Source organism: Miniopterus schreibersii (genome assembly GCF_964146895.1).
Source record: "Miniopterus schreibersii genome assembly, chromosome: 5".
Classification (NCBI taxonomy): domain Eukaryota; kingdom Metazoa; phylum Chordata; class Mammalia; order Chiroptera; family Miniopteridae; genus Miniopterus; species Miniopterus schreibersii.
This window is the reverse complement of record NC_138106.1, coordinates 37,529,690-37,547,813: the sequence shown is the minus strand read 5'-3', so window position 1 is coordinate 37,547,813 and position 18,124 is coordinate 37,529,690. Positions and strand designations below refer to the sequence as shown.

Sequence of the window (18,124 nt, the reverse complement as noted above, 5' to 3'; positions counted from 1 at the left end):
AACTGAGTTTCCTTTGACTAGAACTGTCTGGGCAGAGTTGGCTGAAACACTACAAGGGGGATTAGAGCATCAGATGTCTGGTTGATTAAATGACCTTCATTAGCCCTTCCAATACTTAGTTTCCATGTTTAAACAGGTTATTTTTAACCTCAGGGGACATGAGCATGTGGGGGTTCCTCCTATTGACCCTCCCCTAACAGCTTCAGAGATATAATTGGCTTACTGTCCTTCTAATCCTGATATTTGAGTGAGTGTGGGGGTGTTCCAGTTTTTTTCAATGATTTATCAAAACCAGAAGCTTCCAGCTTATTCAGAAAAGGAAAAGACAAAGTATCAATTTTGATTTTTAATTCTCTAAGGAATTAAAGCAAATATTTCCTACATCAGCTAGTGGTTACTTGATTCTGTAGACATTTTAAAGCTGGGAGACATCTTCACCATCATTAAATCCAACTCCTATCCTTTTTACAAATGAGAACACTGAGTCCAGAAGACCTCAATGACTTGCCAAAGGTCTCCTAGAAGGTCAGTGTCAGAATAAGAATTAGAACCATAATTCTTAATTCCAGGTCAAATTCAATTTGCTTCAATTTAGTTCCAACAAATTAAACAAAAATGTACCCATTGGAGCCTAACCTCAATCATACATTGGTTAACACACACACACACACACACACACACACACACACACACGCATATAGCGCTATTCAGAAGTATATTTCATTCAAATCATATCAAGGCAAAGTTTCTGACTTTAAAATGTATGTAATTTATAGCTCAAAAGTCAAACCTGTTTTGTTAATGTGGGAGTCAGAGAAAATATTTAGGACTGATTTGTAGAACAATGTAAGGCTCTGGGTAAGCTTCCTTGAAACCTTCCTATTTAATTGGCCTGTAGAATGAGGGTTCATCAAATGCTCAAGGAGTCCTGGGCCCATAAAGGGCCATGTCCGCGGGCTTCCATCTTGGGAGGGATAACCACAGTTCTTTCTTGCCCACATTTTTTTCAGCACACCTGGCCTTCTTTTCATTAGTGATGACTGGGACTCTGCCCACAAGCAGTCACAGAATCTATGGATAGAGAGAGACTTCTGTGGAACAATGGCTCTCAAATGTGAATGTGCTCATGAATCTCCTGGAGGTCTTGTTAAAATGCATATTCTGAATCAGCAGGTCTGGGTTAATTCTGAGATTCTGCATTTCTAACAAGCTCTCAGGCGATCCTGATGCTGCTGGTCCAGGACCACACTTTTAGTTGAAAGAAGGCACAAATTGTCTGATCCATTCTTCCACCTTCACCTGAAAGGTGATTGCTGAGGCCAAATTATGTGGAGAAAAGGGGAAAATTTTGCTAGCAATACAAATTTTACTTACACAAATAAGCCATACCAGTCATTCAGATCACTTATGATGAATCAGAAAATCTTAGTATCTTAAAGAGGGTTTTCTTATATCAGCTAAATTCCCTCTGTTCCAGTGTAAAGTCTTTTTCTCTGATTCTAAATATAATACTGTGACAGAGCCATCATTTCCACAGGTCTCCTCCCAGTTGTTAGATTAGTGGGTCTCAATGGTCTTCAGCCTTAAACTGCACATTGGAAATATCTGGGAGGTTTTGAACACTTCTGATGTTCTGCCCACATGCCACACAACCCTGCACCCTTGGACAGTTTAATCATAATCTGTAGGCATCGGATCAAGGCATGAATAGTATTTATAGCTCCCCAGGTGATTCCAACATGCAGCCAAGGTTGCCAACTGCTGTCTACCTTTTCTCCCTATGCCCCTGGGAATACAGGACAAGCCCAATCCCTTTTTTAGCCCTTATTTATTTCATAAATCATTATGGAACATCAATTTTATGCCAAGCAATAGGCTAAATGCTGGGATAAACAGTGAATCAGAAAAGAAATGTAACTTGGAGAATGTGTCAATGCTATGAAGCTGGGCCTTCTTACACATGCTTCCACATTCTGCTCTGGGCCTGATTCATCCTGGATGGAAAGGTGGGCCTGTTGATGCAGTTCCCCAGGCACTGTCTTTCTAAGACCCCAGGAAAATATCATTCTTGCTTTTGTGCATCTCACTGTGTTCTTGACTCCCTGGAATACTTAGAAAACTTCCACATCTCAGCCTTCACCAAAAGAAGGAAAATCTAATTGTTTTTTCCCCCTCATGTACCAACTTTCTTTGCCCCCTCTCTGTGTCTTTCCTTCCATGGGTAGAGAGTCATCTATGGTCTTCTCAGTCTGTAGAACACGTTCCTCTAGCCTCATCATCATGTTTGTTTGTTTGTTTTTCTTGTTGTTGTACTGTGTTGTGGTAGGCAAGCCTTACTAGTCAGCCACAGATATACAGGGAAGTTACTTAAGGCCTGCTCATCAAAAGTGAGGTTCATGGACCTACATGCCTGATGTCACCTAGAATCTTATTTGAAATGCAGAATCCCAGGCCCAAGCCCAGACCTGCTGAGTCAGAATCTGCTTTAAACCTGATCCCCAGGCAATTCACATGCATGTTACAGTTTGAGTCGCTCTTAGTTTGAGGAATGGAGAGTTATTATATACCTTAGAATTTCACTCGCATCTGTGGGTTTTCAGATTCACTTTTGAGGATGTTGATTTATAGTTATTTCAAAGTTTAGTGTTCTGACTAGGGCTCAGATACTCAGTGTTCTTACCTGGAAGATAGTCCATAAAGGTTGGGTTCTAGTTTCAGCAGCACATAGACTATAAACACTGAAGCTCCTGGTTTGTCTGCTTGTGCAGACGGAGGGCATCCCTGTCCCACACAAATGTGGCAGCAAAGGTGCCTGTGAGAAGGGCCAACTTTTCTCCTTAAAAGGGCTTTGAATTTGCTCAAACACTAATAACAAGTGCTTGGTTAAGGTCCCAGAATTCTTGGCACATAAAGCATAAAGAGACAATTTTGGATTGAAACTTCCTTAGGTATTTGTTACCACCAGTGATCTCAATCACAGAGAAGAGCTTTTTAAACCTCTGATTTGGGGTAAAACTGCATGCTGATGGTGTTGCCAGTTTGGGCTAATGCAAAACATATCCCTACTTTGCCAAGCGTTTGAATAAGTTGACCTGTTGGGTAGAGTTCTTTAGTGCTGTCGATTTAAACAACAGGGAATGCCTGCCAAGCACACTGATTTAAGATTTAGCAGAATGATAAACTTTTTTCCTTTTGCTGGAATTATCCAATATGTTCAGCTACTTAAAGCATTATTGGTGTCTCACAATAAAATCCTATCATTGCACAGTGGTTCTCAACCTTGACTATACATTTGAACCTGCAGGGTGCTTTCAGATATACTGATTCCTGGGTTCCCCAAAAGATGCTGACTTCATTGGTCTGGGTGAGATCTAGGTTTCAATGAGTTATAGGACTCCCCAGGTGATTATAACCTGCAGCCAGGTTTGAGAGCCACTGTCATAGAGGAAAGGCCTTACTTTCTGATTGACCAGCATTCATGTATCCAATGAATCCAGTACCTGAGTCACATTATTAGATAGGTTAAAAATCAGAGTAACCCACTCACTAGCTGTGTGCCCTTGAAAGAGTCATTTAAATTCCACAAACCTGTTTTTTCTTCTCTAAAATTGAGATAATTATTACACTAGAGGCTCATTGTGGAGATTTAAATAAAATATATAAGGTGACCAGGACAATGTCTAGCACTCAACGAAATAGAAATTGTTGCAGAGCATGGTGGACATGGCCCTACTTTGTACATTTAGAAGTGGAGCTTGATCTCCTCTGAGTCTAGTGGTGGTGTTACCATACAGGCTTTGAAAGGGAGTTGTCTACTGAGCTTCTGTTAGTGGGCCCACAGGTGGCACCTGAAGTAAGATCAGAAGTGATCTGAAGAAGCCCCTAATTGTTTTTAACTGTGGTAAGACGAAACAGAATGGAGCAGTACCCACTTGCTCCTCAGGAGAGAGAAACCCAGTCCAGAAATCTGTTGAAAAGAAAACTGAAAAAGTCTCAAAAGACATCCAGGAGAAAGTAATGGATATCATACTTGAGAATTAAATTGTTTCTCTTTTTTTACATTTTTATTTATTGACTTTAGAGAGAGGAAGGGAGAGAGGGGGAGATTGACTGATTTGTTGTACCACTCCTTTACGCACTCATTGGTTGATGCTTGGATGTGCCCTGACCAGGGATCGAACTGCAACCTTGGTGTATCGGGGCAGCACTCTAACCAACTGAGCTACCTGCCAGGGCAACTGTTTCTTTTTTAAAAGGTAAAGGCAATGCTGCTATGAGCTTATAAAAGCTCAAAAAAGAAATTGAAGTAAATGTGCGGTGAGGAAGACCTTTCAGGGAAATCTAGGAGCCAGCCATCTCTTGCATCATTATTTTGCTACTTAATTTTAGGTTAGTAATCAGAAATTTTAAAATATTTATTTCTTCTTATTAAAATCTGTTTACTTGAATGTGAACATAAGGTGAATATATGTGTAGATGATGTGTATATATATAAACATATATATATACACGTGTGTGGTGTGTGTGTATATATATATAATTTATATATCAGTATATATCTATACATATTGATATATATCTACATGTAGATCTATATATCTCATATATTTAAATATAAAGCAGAATTAGGTCAATAGTGCTCAGAACCAAAGGATTTCTGCTAGGATGAACTGTGGAATCTCCAAAATGTCACAATAATCAAAGGAGTATAAATTCAAGTGAAATTATTCTCTGTGTTCTCAATCAAAATGCTGGCTCTACACTACTCTTGCAGAAGACACACCAGGAGGACTCAAGCTCCAAAATTTGCTTTTTTTTTTTAATTTGGCAACTTTGGCTGAGCTGAAAATCTGCTATTAAAATAGATTCTAAAATGTAAGGTTTTTGTTTTGTTTTTTAAATTAAGCTGCTCATAAAACAATTTGAATATAATTTATGTAAGGCATTAACTGAGCTCTGGCCTAGTTCTAAACTCTGTTCCATATGGTTGCCAGAGTGGCCTTTAGAAAACAGAGACCCAGTTATATTACTCCATTACTCAAACATTTTTTAACAGTTTTAAATCAATGTTCTTAACTTGGCATTCAAATCTGGCCCCCACAAATCTGGCCCCAAACTACTTTCTGGTATTAACTTTTCCTAAATGTCCTGTGATGTCCATCTCCACATTTGCTCACCCTGTCCCTTCTGAAAATACCTTTTCCACCTTGTCTGCCTTTCAAAACCTTATGCATTCTTTACACTCCAGCTCAAATGGTACCTTCTTCATAGGGCATCCCTAGTCTTCATCCCAACACCGCTCTCATCCTAATTTGACTTCCTCCCCACTCATTTTACTTCCTCCTCTCCATGCTTCCCAGAGCTTTATATTATTTCTACAGCATTAATTGCACTTTTTCTTGTGTTAGCAAATGTTTGGGAAGTAATATTTAAGTAATATAGTCTTTTGAGCCAGACTAGACCAGAGTTAAAACCTTGACTCTTAGGCAAGTAGCTTAATTTTTCTGAATTTCAGGTTCTTCATCAGTAAATTGATGAAAATATTACCAAACGAGCATGGATTGGTAGGAGGTAGTATATGAGAATATGCAGTAAATGTCTCCAATAAAAGGAAGCTATTATTACCACAATGGTTCAATCATCCTCCTGACTAATTCATCAACAGTACCTCACAGCATCTTATTCTGCGAAGAAGTGTTTTCTGAATTGAATGGAAGCAGCCCAAATTGATGGCATCTGCTGCCTGGAACTCACTGAGCTATTAGTTTTTCAACATCTGTTTTGACTTTGAGAGAGAATGTCCATTTTTAGGCATCAGCAGCTTTTTCCTGTAGCATTTCAATATGTCTCAATCTTGAAATGATTATAACTTGTGCTTGATTGAATCCAAGTCAGCAATGCCATGGAGAACAGCCCAGCCCAGCCCACGAGCATGTCTCCTTTACGTAGGCCTAAGAGAGCATAGCCCTCTGTACAAAGAGCCTGAAAACCAAAGAACACTCTGTCAGCTTTTAATGACATTGTCCTTTGCTCAGATGTCTAACTAGTGGCAATAACGGAGCTTAAAAAGCTCTTAATTATCCAGAATACTGCAAGACAAGGAGAGCACAGAAAGTCTACTTTTCTTGAATGTCTAGAATGTTGGTAACTACACGGGATGCACTCAGAATGTGTTTCTAATAACAATTATAGACTCTCTTTTCTTGACTTCTAATTTCTTTATAAACATGCCCACAAAAAGAATCCACCATTTTTTTTCCAGTAGTTTTTTATTTATTTCCTATGGAAAGCAGAATTTTCTAAACCACTATTTTTCATGAATCCTGAGGTTCCGTTTCAGCACCAAGGACAGAGTCTCACAAGGCGTAATGCCCACCACCCATCCTATTTAATTAACAAAAATTTAAATGTTTTAAAATATTTGTTCAAATGTTTTTGGTATGATATACAAAGAATCACTAGTCTATTGCAGCTCTCAATGTAGTACTAAAGCAGGATATGAGCAAGATAGATAAGTCAATAATAACACTATATGACAAGTGCCATTACAGAGTTATGTACAAGTCTCAAGAGAACCAGGGAAGGGAATGATTAATTGACCGGTAAAGGAAGGCTCTACAAGTGAGTTGATAATTGAGTTGGATCCTGAGAATCGAGTAAGGTTTGTAATACAGAGAAGAAATACCATGAAGAGTACACAGTTTATTCAGAGATTTCTGAAAATGTGGTTTGATGTGGCAAAAAAATGAAAAGCTAAGGTTAGAGTTAAGAAATAGACTAGATCAGATTACCAAGTACTTGTATATGAAGATTAGGGGGTTATGCTCTGTCCTATAAAAACTGAGAACCATTGAAAAGTTTTTGAGCAGGGACATGAACTGATTGGATTTGTATTTTAGTAAAAAGGTTCATACAACAAGAGAGAGAATATACTGAAAAATACAAATGAGAGGGCAGAAGGGTAGATAAGGGTGATATTTATCTGTATGGTCCTGGAAATGAGGAGCTGCTCCATCATAGCCAAGGTCAGACAGGGAGAATTTACTTGGGCCCACCTCCCATTAGCTATTCACCTGTGTTTCAAGTGTGGACTATGTCTCTCCAGATTCTTCCAAGAAGATAAAGGATGTCTTGGCTGAATTTAATAAGAGTGGATGCCTCAAACAATATGATTCACACGAGGTAAGAACATTTTCATTTCAAGCCTTTAAAAACTCCATGTTCCAGCCTTTCCATAATTTGTTCTCCTCTTGGAAGTTTAGCTCACTTTGAAGAACTTGTTTCTCAACATATTTTCTCCTGTCTCAAGTGAGCCATTGGTGCTATCTGGAATTACACATTTCCCCAGTCGATTCACTTTCTCACTATCCTAGAAAATGACATTATATCCTCTCTCTTCTCAAATCTCTCACTCCTATCCCTCCTCACTTTCAGTTAACCACTGTGTTTTCTACTTCATGAGAAAATGGAAACAGTCAGAAGAGATCTACCACACAGTCTGCACTCACCTACATACCTTTTTTCCTATAACTAGTGATGAAATCTCCATGCTCTTAATTCTAGCCCCTTCACTTGTGCACTCAATCCTATTCTCTTTTGGTCTATTGACAGGAATTGCTTCAGCAACACTTTATCATCTATCTAATCTATCATCTATCTATCTATCTATCTATCTATCTATCTATCTATCTATCATCATCATCTATTTCTATCTCTAACTCATTCACATCAGTTTTCTCCTATATATTTGATTTTTCTCATCAATATATAAACATCTCTCCTATATTATAGATGTTCTCCTGATTCTGCTTCTCCCTCCTCATTTCTCTCCTGTCCTGTATAGCAAAGCTGTGTGAAAGATTTGTCTATACTCATTGCCTCCAATTTCTTTCCTTCCTACATTCTTGAAAGTTCTGCAATCAGCATGCAGCCCTTACTCCTCCACTGAAACCACTAGTGTAGATAGACAGGGATCTCCATGTGGCTACAATCAATAGCCACTTTACTCAACAGCACTGGATATGGTTGGCCAAATGCTCCTCCACTTTCTCCACTTGGTTTTCAGGAAACCACATTCTCCTGGTTTCCCTCCTGGTTTAAAAATCAAAGAAGCACTTCAAACTTAACATGCACTAAACTGAGCTTCTTGATCTTCCCCTGTAAAACCTGTTTTTCCAGCAGTCTTCTCATTTTCAGTAAATGACAACTTCATTTTTCAAGTTATTCAACCTAAAACTATGGAGTCATCATTGACTTTTTTTTTTCTCACATCCCACATCCAGTTCATCAGCAAACCCTGTCACTTCTACCTTTAAAATATAACCAAAATCTAGCCACATCTCACCACTTGCAATGCTGTCACCCTGACCTGAGTCATCCCATATTCTGCCCAGATTATTGCAGTAGTCTCCTAACTAGGCTCCCTGTTTCTGCTCTTGACTTTTAAAGTCTATTCTTCACACATATCCTGAGCAATCTGCTTAAACTTAAGTCAGATCATGTCACTGTTCTGCTCAATAGTCTCTCATGGTTCCCCCCACCCCCTACTCAGAATGAAAGTCAAGATCATTACAATCTGCACCTCCCCCTACACTCTGACCCCATCTCTTGCTAATCTCCTTCTTCTCATTCCTTTCCAGCCATATTAGCCTCCTTGATGCTGTCAAACAAGCCAAGGCCACTCTAACCTCAGCACCTTTGCACTTGATTTTGCCTCTTCCTAGAATGTTCCTACCACAAATAAACACATTGCTCATTTTTCACCTCCTTCAAGTGTTGGCTCAAATAATGTTCTTAATGAATATCACCTTCTCTATCCCCCTGACCCTCCTTATTTTCTTCCTTAGTAAGCCTCACCATCTGTCACACTATGTAACTCACTTTTTTGTCTATCTCTGTATAGACATGTATTTGTTCACTGCTGTATCTCAAGGGCCCAGAAGAGTATCTGGCACATAGCAGGCACTCAGCAAATATTTGTTGAATAAATAAATGAATGCAAGGCCTCCTCCACTTTCAAATTCAACTCATCTAACATTTCTTGAACATCCAGACACTGCAGAAGATATAAAGATGAGAAAACACAGTTCTTGCCCTCTGGAACTTACTTCCTACTGACAGGGTCAAGTTTAAGAGCCATGACCATGAACTCATCTGGTTTAATGTTAGACCCCTACCTCTGCTGCCAGCCAGCAATGTGGCCTAGAATAGTATTTCACTGCTCTGAGCCTCAGTTTTTCATCTGTGACCTGAAGATAACAATAACAACAAAAAAGACCTTGAAGTTTACAGATAGGAGATTAAATGAGATGATTTTTGCAAAGTGTCTAACACTTTGACGGGACACTTAAAAAATGGTACCCATTATTACTCTCCTTCTGTCCCAGTTCCCCAGAATGTTTTCAGCTCAACTCCCTCTTTCCTGGTCCTGGGTCCTTTTATGAGAGCCAGTTGCAGAAAAGTGACTGATCAGCAGGACACACTTGAGGAAAGGCTGGCCACTTATTTATTCACAATGCCATCCTTTCAAAACCTTGAGTCAACTTCTCTGCTGGGCACTGGGAAAGAATCAACAGAGCCCGTGCCCTCCAGGTACATGTGGGAAGGTCTTTGGATAAAATGCACCAATCACCAAGAGAAGAAAGCCAGACGAAGGTTGCTGGAACCAAAGACTGAGAATGCACCATTTCAAAACCATTCCTGAGGAGAAGCCAGGCGGGGAAGATGGCAGAGCCATTAAAGAACTCTGTCTCCCCCCACCTTCCACCCCAGATCCAAAAGCACAGGAACAAAGCCTTGCGGGGGCTGCTAATCAACCTGTCCGCCCTGAGGCTGACAAGTGGGAGGGGAACAATGTGGTCAGGGCCACCCAAGGTGTGAAGGCCACAGGAGCTTTCAGAAGCTGGGAGCAGCAGCTCGGCTGTTATGAGCACACTGCCGCCCCCATCTCCATCATGACGGCCCCCACTCTTTGTATGCCTGGTACTGCTGTGTCCCAGGGGAGCTCTGCCACTCTGATCTCATTCCCTTTCACAGTGTGGCTGACTTCTAGTAGGTGTAACGGCCTGGCGTGGGGTTGGGGAAACAACAGGGTTTAATTTCTCTTGAGTTTGATGGCTTACTGCTGCTAAAATGCCTCAATGAGAAACAAGTTAGCTCTGGGAAGGGGCAGGTTACTAGGAACACAAGGAGGGGAATAGAAGTTTGCAGAGTGGCAGGGCCGCATCTGGCAGTGACAAGTGTGCGCTGGCCCATCAGCTCCGTGGAGTTCTCTGGAGAGCAGAGTGCAGCTGAAGACAGTCAGGAAGTGGACAAGAGCATCAGAAACTGCAGGGCCAGGAAGAGGAGCTGGTTTAGGGAGGGTGCTAATAGAAGTTTAGAACTTGGGGTCTCCTAGTCTAGCACTCACAATTTGCTGAAGAGGAAACTGAGGTTCATAAAAGTGGGAACCAGTCATGAGATCTGAATCTCACACTGACCTTGTTTGATGATCCTTCAGCTTTGGGGGGGTAAGATGGGGGGACCGAACAGAAAAGAGGGGAAAAAAACCTTGTGGACATGGACAACAGCATGGTGATTACGGGGGGAAGGGGATGGGGGGTGTGGAAGAGGGCATAGAAAGGATGAACGGTGATGGAAAAATAAATTAGCTAATTAATTTTTAAAAAATAAAGAGCATTACATTATACTTTATTTAACTGAATGTTCTTTTTATTAAATCATTTGGTACTGTCCATTTTCCAGAACTGTTTTATGCTAATAGTTTTCAATTTGATGCTAACCAAAAAAAAAAAAAAAAGATTGGAACACAAAAACTACATTTTAAACAGTACCTGTCAACTAAAATAGCACAAAAGAAAAAACAATGCAAAAAGAGCCTTTAAATAAATGAATAAGAGTGCTGTCAGCAAACAGTCAAATCAAAGAAGGGAACCAAAATATTACCAGACCATGGAAAATTGAGAATTTCAAGAAGAAAGGTGAATGGAGTGCTGCAGAGAAGCCAAAGGTGAGAAAGTCTAAAAAGGGACAACCGCATCTGTGACCTTCAGGAGAGCAGGTTCAGAGGGGATGGGCTAGAACCCAAAGCGAATGAGGTTAAGACGGTGAGGAGCCTAATGTGGTCTGCTGTGGAGAAATTTTGAAAGGGAAGGGAAGAAGGACAGCCTAGTAAGTAGCTCGACTAGCCAGCAATTTGTTTGGAATAGTGGCCTTGAACATGCTCGCAGGCAGGGAGGCAGATGCTGGGAGATGCCATCAGAGGCAGGGAGGGTGGAGTCAAGGGTCATAGTGGGTGGAAAGCAGGAGGGAAAGATTTTGCTCTTGCATCCTGGGGAAAGGAAGAGGCATGAGGAAGAGACATTCTGTGCTGACGAGGCTATGGAGACAGAGATGGGCGAAAGGAGGAGGAAATAGAGGGACAGAGAGACTTAGGGACAGAAAAGACAGAGAGAGATAGAGGCAGAGATTGGTAGCTATCAGAGGAAAGATGAGTCCAACATTTGCTTGCAAGTCCCTTATCTGGTAAGAGCCTGCTCTATCCTCTCTCGAACCAAATCAGGCTTCCTCCAATCTGCAAAAGAGACACACAGAACAGCCCAGCCTAGGGCAACATGGAAACTGCCTTGTGACTTCCCAGTGGGGTCAGAAGGGCATCACTTGTTTTTAGGGCCAAGGCTTTGTATCCCAAACCTGATGGTACAATGCAAGCCAGCTCCAGGTTCTGGGAAGGCTCCCAGAGCTTCCAGAAGAGACAAAGGGTTCAATGCTGTCAACATTTTAGAAGGAGAGCCAAGTGGGCCCCCAACAAGGGATTTTATTCTCGTGGCTGTTATTATTCACAAAAGCCTGCACAGCAGATCTTGGAGTAATGCATCCTCAAGTGACTTCCAGGAGCATCTGCCGATGTGATGAGGAGTCTGATGCCATCAAAGCACGAGCCAGTGATGACTCACTGCAGACCGTTGCCGAGCGTCTCTGAGAGCAGCAGCCCTCTCTGGCATGGTCGCTCCCAGCCTGGGCCCGGGAGCCAGGCGGTACTGGGACAGACACAGCAGGGAGAGGTCCTAGTTTTTGGCATGTTCCTTAGTTCTACCTTCTGTCCTTGGCTTCCTGCTCTTCTCCCAGTGCCTAAAACCTTCACAAGGACATGTTTTGAGAGCAGCTAAGCCAGACACACACCCTCCCCTGTTATCTTGAGGTTTGTCCAGGGAAGGTTAGTTATGGGAGTAATAAAGTATGGAGCCTTTCCTTTTCCCTCCCCTGTCTTTCTTCTTTTTTTGAGACCTAAATACTCAGGAATTACATTAACTAACAGCACAAGGAGACAATCGACATATCACAGAAGAGCCATTCCTTCCAACTACCTGCTTCCTCATCTTAAGCAGGATTCCAGGGCACTGACCTAGTCCTGCTCACTGGAGACAAGTCCCTCCCAGGGGTCTGCACTCAGGCAGAGGCCAGCGCTCACTCTCCGTCACTCCCTTCTCTACCTAAATTTAGCAATGTCTTGTTACAAAAGCCTCCTGTGGTTCCGTGCCCCACTAAGCCCTGACATACACCACAGTGTTTTCTCTTCCTTACATCCTTCCTCCTGCTCCCTGTGCCTGTCATTCTCTGTCACCTCCTGGCCTTTTCATTCCTGCCCCCACCAACCTCTCCACTTCCTTCTGCTTCTCTTTCCATTTCTCTTGCCTGCCAGCTCCCCAATTCCTTTTCTTCTCTCCCTCCTCCCTGTCCTTGGAGTCTCTCCTCTGACTGCCCCCTTTGTCCCTTCTCAGACAATTGGCTATGATGTCTTCAAGCTGTTCATGAGGGAGTACTTGGAGGTGGACCTTCCCCAGCCACTGAGCACGCACCTCTTCCTGGCCTTCAGCCAGAAGCCCAGGCAGGAGATCCCTGACCACCCAAAGGAAGGGACCAGCAACAGCGAGGCCAGTGCCCCAGGTACATGGACCAACCGTCTCTGACATGGAAGGGGGTTTTGCAGCTCTAACTCACTTGCCACAGGCATAGTAACTTCCCTCTGGGGTGTGACTGGAGGCCAGGGCTCCAGGGCTCCTTTCCTCACAGGGCCTCACAAGAAGCCCTGTCTGATGGATCTCTCGGTAAGAGTGGGGAAAGGGCATGATTCCTGCTGCTCAGGATCAGAGGGGAAGATGGGGGAAGAAGAAACGCAGACCGATATGTCAGGGAGAAGAGAGCCTTCCTTGAAGGCTACCAGGCCCCTGATGGACCACATCCAGCTTGTGTGGCCAGACTGTGACCAGTGTCAGAGGAAGGGTAAGGTGTGGTCACTGTTTCCTGGAAATTGGGCTATAATGGGGGACACACAGCCAACCCCACAAAGTAAGCATGAACCCAGCTGACACCCAGAGACACAGATATAACCTAAGTGATCCAGACCTCAGGGAAGTTCCTCTACCTGCCCCTCTAAGAAGCTGGAGGCATGCTGGCCTTTAAATCTTCTCTTTGTTCTTCAGATTCTAATATACAGAATGTGGATAATGCTGCCAAAGCAGATGAGGCCTGTGCCCCTGACACGGGTGAGTCTGTGGAATACAAGATTTGGGGAGAAGTGGGGAAAACCTCATTCTTGGGGTGGAGGGGATAACCTAACCAGCAGTTCTGCCTCCATGTAATTGTATACCCCTGAGCAGATGCTGTCTGCCTGCACCTCTGGGGTCCCTGCCACACAAATGTGCTGGGGTTATGAGGCTGGGTGACAGTTCTTGGGCTACGGTACAGATGACCCCACCAGTGAATGGCTGGAGGGGGTAGGGCAAGAAGATAAGAGTTTACTCTGGTTGACTTCCAGCAGCATTCATATGCACAGGTTTGCGTAAATTGGGAGGAGGAGCTAGGGAAGCCAGCTAACATTGTTTTGAAGATCTATTTGCCAGGCACCTCCTTTATTACACATTTTATTTAGCCTTCACAATCACACCACCATACACATTAAGAAACTGAGGCTTTAAGAGTTTATAAGCCACTCTATGACCTACAGATCACTATATGACATCTTTTCTGCAAATTCAGAGTAGAGGTGAATGTCTTACAAAGATATAGACACTTAAAAGAGTCAGAATGTCCCCTGGCTGGTGTGGCTAAGTGATTAGAGCACCAGCTGCGCACTAAAGGGCCACGGGTTTGATTCCCAGTCAAGGGCATGTACCTGGCTTGCAGGTTCAATCCCTGGCCCGGGTCAGGGAATATGGAGGAAGCAATAAATCTCTCTCTCCCCTCTTCCCCCTCCCTTCCACACTCTAAAAATTAATGGAAAAAAATACCCTCAGGTGAGGAACAAAAAAAATAAGAATAAGTCCGTTCAGAGTATAAACTCTACAAACTGATTTCAGGGCCACTGATTTGATCATATCTATGTAACCAATGTGTTTAAGATACTTCTATAAACTTCTTGCCTCCACCATGAAAAAAAAATTATATTTACAAAAATTAGGTGTCCCCAAATGCTTTCCTTTGCCTATTACAGAATCAAAGATCACTGAGAAGCAAGTGCCAGCTAAAGACCAAGTGGCTGCAACCCCCTTGGGAAACCTTGTTGTTCAATCTTCAGGCTCAGAACCTCCTACAGTGTACCTGAAGGATGTTGTGTGTTACCTGACCCTGCTGGAGACAGGGAGACCACAGGACAAGCTAGAGTGTAAGTACTAACCCTGTCAAGGGGCTTCAGCTTTTTCCTAGAAGGTCATGTGTCCTGCCCATCATTGTAAACAGGCCTGGGTTTGCTCTGGGACCAGGGATATGGATCCTGCCTCCTTTGGGTAGGTTTTTCTGCTCTGTCCTCAGCAGTGATAAGAACACTTCCTAGAATCCACCCTGGGGCACAGTACCAGATGTATGGGGAGTGGGAAGTGCATGCAAGACCTTGGTATTGAGAACCAGGATTTGGAAAGGAAAGGGGTCTCCCAAGGGATCAAGACTCCCCTCCTTTGCTGGCAGGACTTCCTGAGACCCTATAACCAGGAAGCTGCTACCTCCTCTAAGTAGATTTTTCAAGGGAAGATATTGAGCATCTGTCTTCCTTCCCCTATTCTGTGCCCAAGAAACTCTGTAACTATGAAGAATTCTTTTTTCCCCTTGAGATCTAATCAGCCTCCATCTTGTTAAAGCTTATTTCCATTTTTCACCCACCCCCACCTCAAGTTTTTTGGCCTCTAGAGAAAGAGGGCTAGTTAATTAACAGAGTTGAGCTTGGTTTCATGCTGCTACTAAAGTTGGTTTCAAAAACATATGTTCAGGAGGAAAATAATAGCTGGTGACAGAAAGGAAAGCCCACAGTGGCTGACACAGTCTTGCAGATGATTCACTCCAGGAGTTGTCTAGCCGGCCTCTGTGAGCCTATGGGAAAACTCTTTAAAACAGGTGGTGATAGGACCTTGTTAAAAATAAATATGTATATTGTTTTGGTTTCTCTTAAGACCTTAGCAAACATTAAGGGGAAAACATACACATTATAGCAAAAGTCAAAATTCCAGAAATTAGCCCTGGCCTGTATGGCTCAGTTGGTTGGAGCACTGACCCATGCACCCAAGGGTCAAGGGTTCAATTCCTGGTCAGGGCACATACCTAGGCTGCAGGTTCGAACCCCGGTCAGGCTGTGTACAGGAGGCAACCGATGGATGTTTCTCTCTCACATCCATGTTTTTCTCTCTTTCCTTCTCCCTTCCTTTCTAAAATCAAAGAAAAAGCATATCCTCAAGTGAGGATTTTTTTTTAAATTCCAGCATTTGATAAGACTAGTCAACAAATTTAAACATTAGCAAGAAAATGTCTGACAAAGGCTAATCCTTGCCAAGAACAAAATGAAAGTTTGCTCACCAGCTGATCTTAAAATCACTCCCATAGATTTGAAGTGTTAACAGTTGCAAGTCTTAAGCCGCTAATTTGGAAGCAAGTATAGCAGATTTCTGTTTCTTCTGGCTAATGTTAAAAGTGAAATGTCAAATTAATTCCACTGTTCAACTGGATTTTGAGTCTCAGGCATTATATTTGTTTATAACTACCAAAGAGGATGTGACAGATGCTTCATATTAGTGGCTCTCAGACTCAGTCTTGTACTGCCAAATAAAAAGAAACTGCATATTAAAAAAATTTATTATAGAAAATTTCAAACATAGATAAAAGTAGACAGTACAATGAATTTAAATGTTCCGATAAGCCACCTTCAACAATTACCAGTTTATTGTCAGTCATGGTTTATTTACACCTCCCACTCATTCCCTCTGCCCCAGATTATTTTGAAGCAAATTCCAAATATCATGTAATTTAATCTGTAATTTAGTTTGTAATTTAATCTATAATACAATCTTCAGTGTGTACCTCTAAAATATTACTTTTTCTTTTTTTAAAAATAAATATATTTTTATTGATTTCAGAGAGAGGAAGGGAGAGGGAGAGAAAGAAATAGAAACATCAATGATGAGAATCATTTATCGGCTGCCTCCTGCATGCCCCCTGCTGGGGATCAAGCCCACAACCCAGGCATGTGCCCTGACTGGGAATCAAACCTCAATCTCCTGGATCCTAGGTCAATGCCCAACCACTGAGTCTTGCTGGCAGGGCAATATGACTTATTCTTAAATATAACCACAATACCATTATCACATCCAAAGACAATGATTCCTTAATATTATCAAATAGTCAGTCAATATTCACATTTTCCCAATTATCTTATATAATTTTAATTGTTTGACTCAGGATCCAGGTAAGGTCCATACATTGCCATTGATCATTATGTCTCTTCAGTCTCCTTTAATCTTTTGTCTATTTTTTTCCCTTGCAATTTGTTGTTGTTGTTGTTACAGAAACTTGGCCATTTGTCTTGTAGAGTTTTCATTTGTTTGTTTCTTTAATTAAATCAAATAAATTCAAATTCTCCCTTGATTTTAATAATTAAAAACAAGTTAACCTTTTCTTTTTAATAACCAAACATGGATCTTTTTTGAAATAATTGCCTGAAATCCCAACTATCATCATTGCTGTAATAACAATAATTCTCATCATTAAATGCCTTATACTTGCTGAGCATTTTAAGTGCCTTATCCCACTTTAACTTTGTAGTAGCCCTAGACAGTGGCTATAATTATCCTCATTTTACATGTAAGAAAGCACAGAGTGGTTAAATGACTTGTCCAAGGCCTGGCTGCTAAAAGATAGGATGCTTACTCACACTTTCTGATTCAACTCTTCACACACAGTAAGACCAGGAGAGCTTCATGTTAGAGTCACCCCCACCCAGGGTTCAAGAGCAACAGAGTGGGGAGTCTGTCCTTCTTTACATGATTGAACCACCTGGCGAGTCAGCCTCATGCGCTAAGTGCCTCTGACCAGGGCATTCCGAGGAGTCACAAGGAATCCGAAGCCCATGACCCTACTTTAAACAACTTAAACTCCTACCAGGGATGCGATACTGAACAAACACAAGCTGTAGAGACGTTAACACATGTGGAAGGGAGTTAAGGAGTGCTGTGACCCTGTGGGTGCATGCAGGGAGATCCGAAGACTTGTGTGGGGGAAGGGTCGGTCAGGGAGGCTCACAGAGAAAGCAGGCCTGAGCAAGGGTGTTAGAGAATGGGAGGAACACGAAGACATGTTTGGCTCTGCTCCCAACCTTGTTTCCTTCTGAGACCACAGACAGATCTCTACCTTTTAGATGAATGAAGTGCAAGTTTCCAGGTCCCATAAGTGAACATCTAGTCCTTTGCTCCAGTTTTTCTCCCAGGTCTTCCTTATCCTGTATCACCTCTCTATTACAAGGACATCATAGAGTATGTTTGTGAACGGCGTTCTGACATACTATTCCTTTAGAAAAAGAAATACAATAGCTTCTGTAATAGTAACTACTTCATAGCACTGTGGAAGCTTAAATGACGAATAATGATAAACTGCCTTGTGCCAATTAAATGCCATATATAAATGTTCTTTAAGAAATAAAATAAAAATAAATAACATCTATTGAGTGCTTTCAACATTCCAAGCACTGTATACTTGGCATATGATTTACATATTCTTCATTTTTAAAAATCTAAGACAAAGAAACTATTATAGTCTCCATCTTACAGATGAAGAAACTGAGCCCGAATGATTTACTTGACTCCCTAAA

The 18,124-nt window shown here is 41.9% G+C and overlaps 1 protein-coding gene across 2 annotated transcripts in view; it reads left to right on the top strand.

Moving 5' to 3' along the window:
- DGKG (diacylglycerol kinase gamma) overlaps positions 1-18,124 on the top strand; it is a 171,154-nt gene that overhangs the window by 38,875 nt on the left and 114,155 nt on the right. For both annotated transcript variants that reach the window (XM_081138473.1, XM_081138472.1), the window contains exons 3-6: positions 7,106-7,182; positions 12,780-12,945; positions 13,482-13,544; positions 14,492-14,662. In XM_081138473.1, coding sequence (XP_080994599.1) covers positions 7,106-7,182; positions 12,780-12,945; positions 13,482-13,544; positions 14,492-14,662 — 477 coding nt within the window. The remainder of the gene's footprint in view (positions 1-7,105; positions 7,183-12,779; positions 12,946-13,481; positions 13,545-14,491; positions 14,663-18,124) is intronic.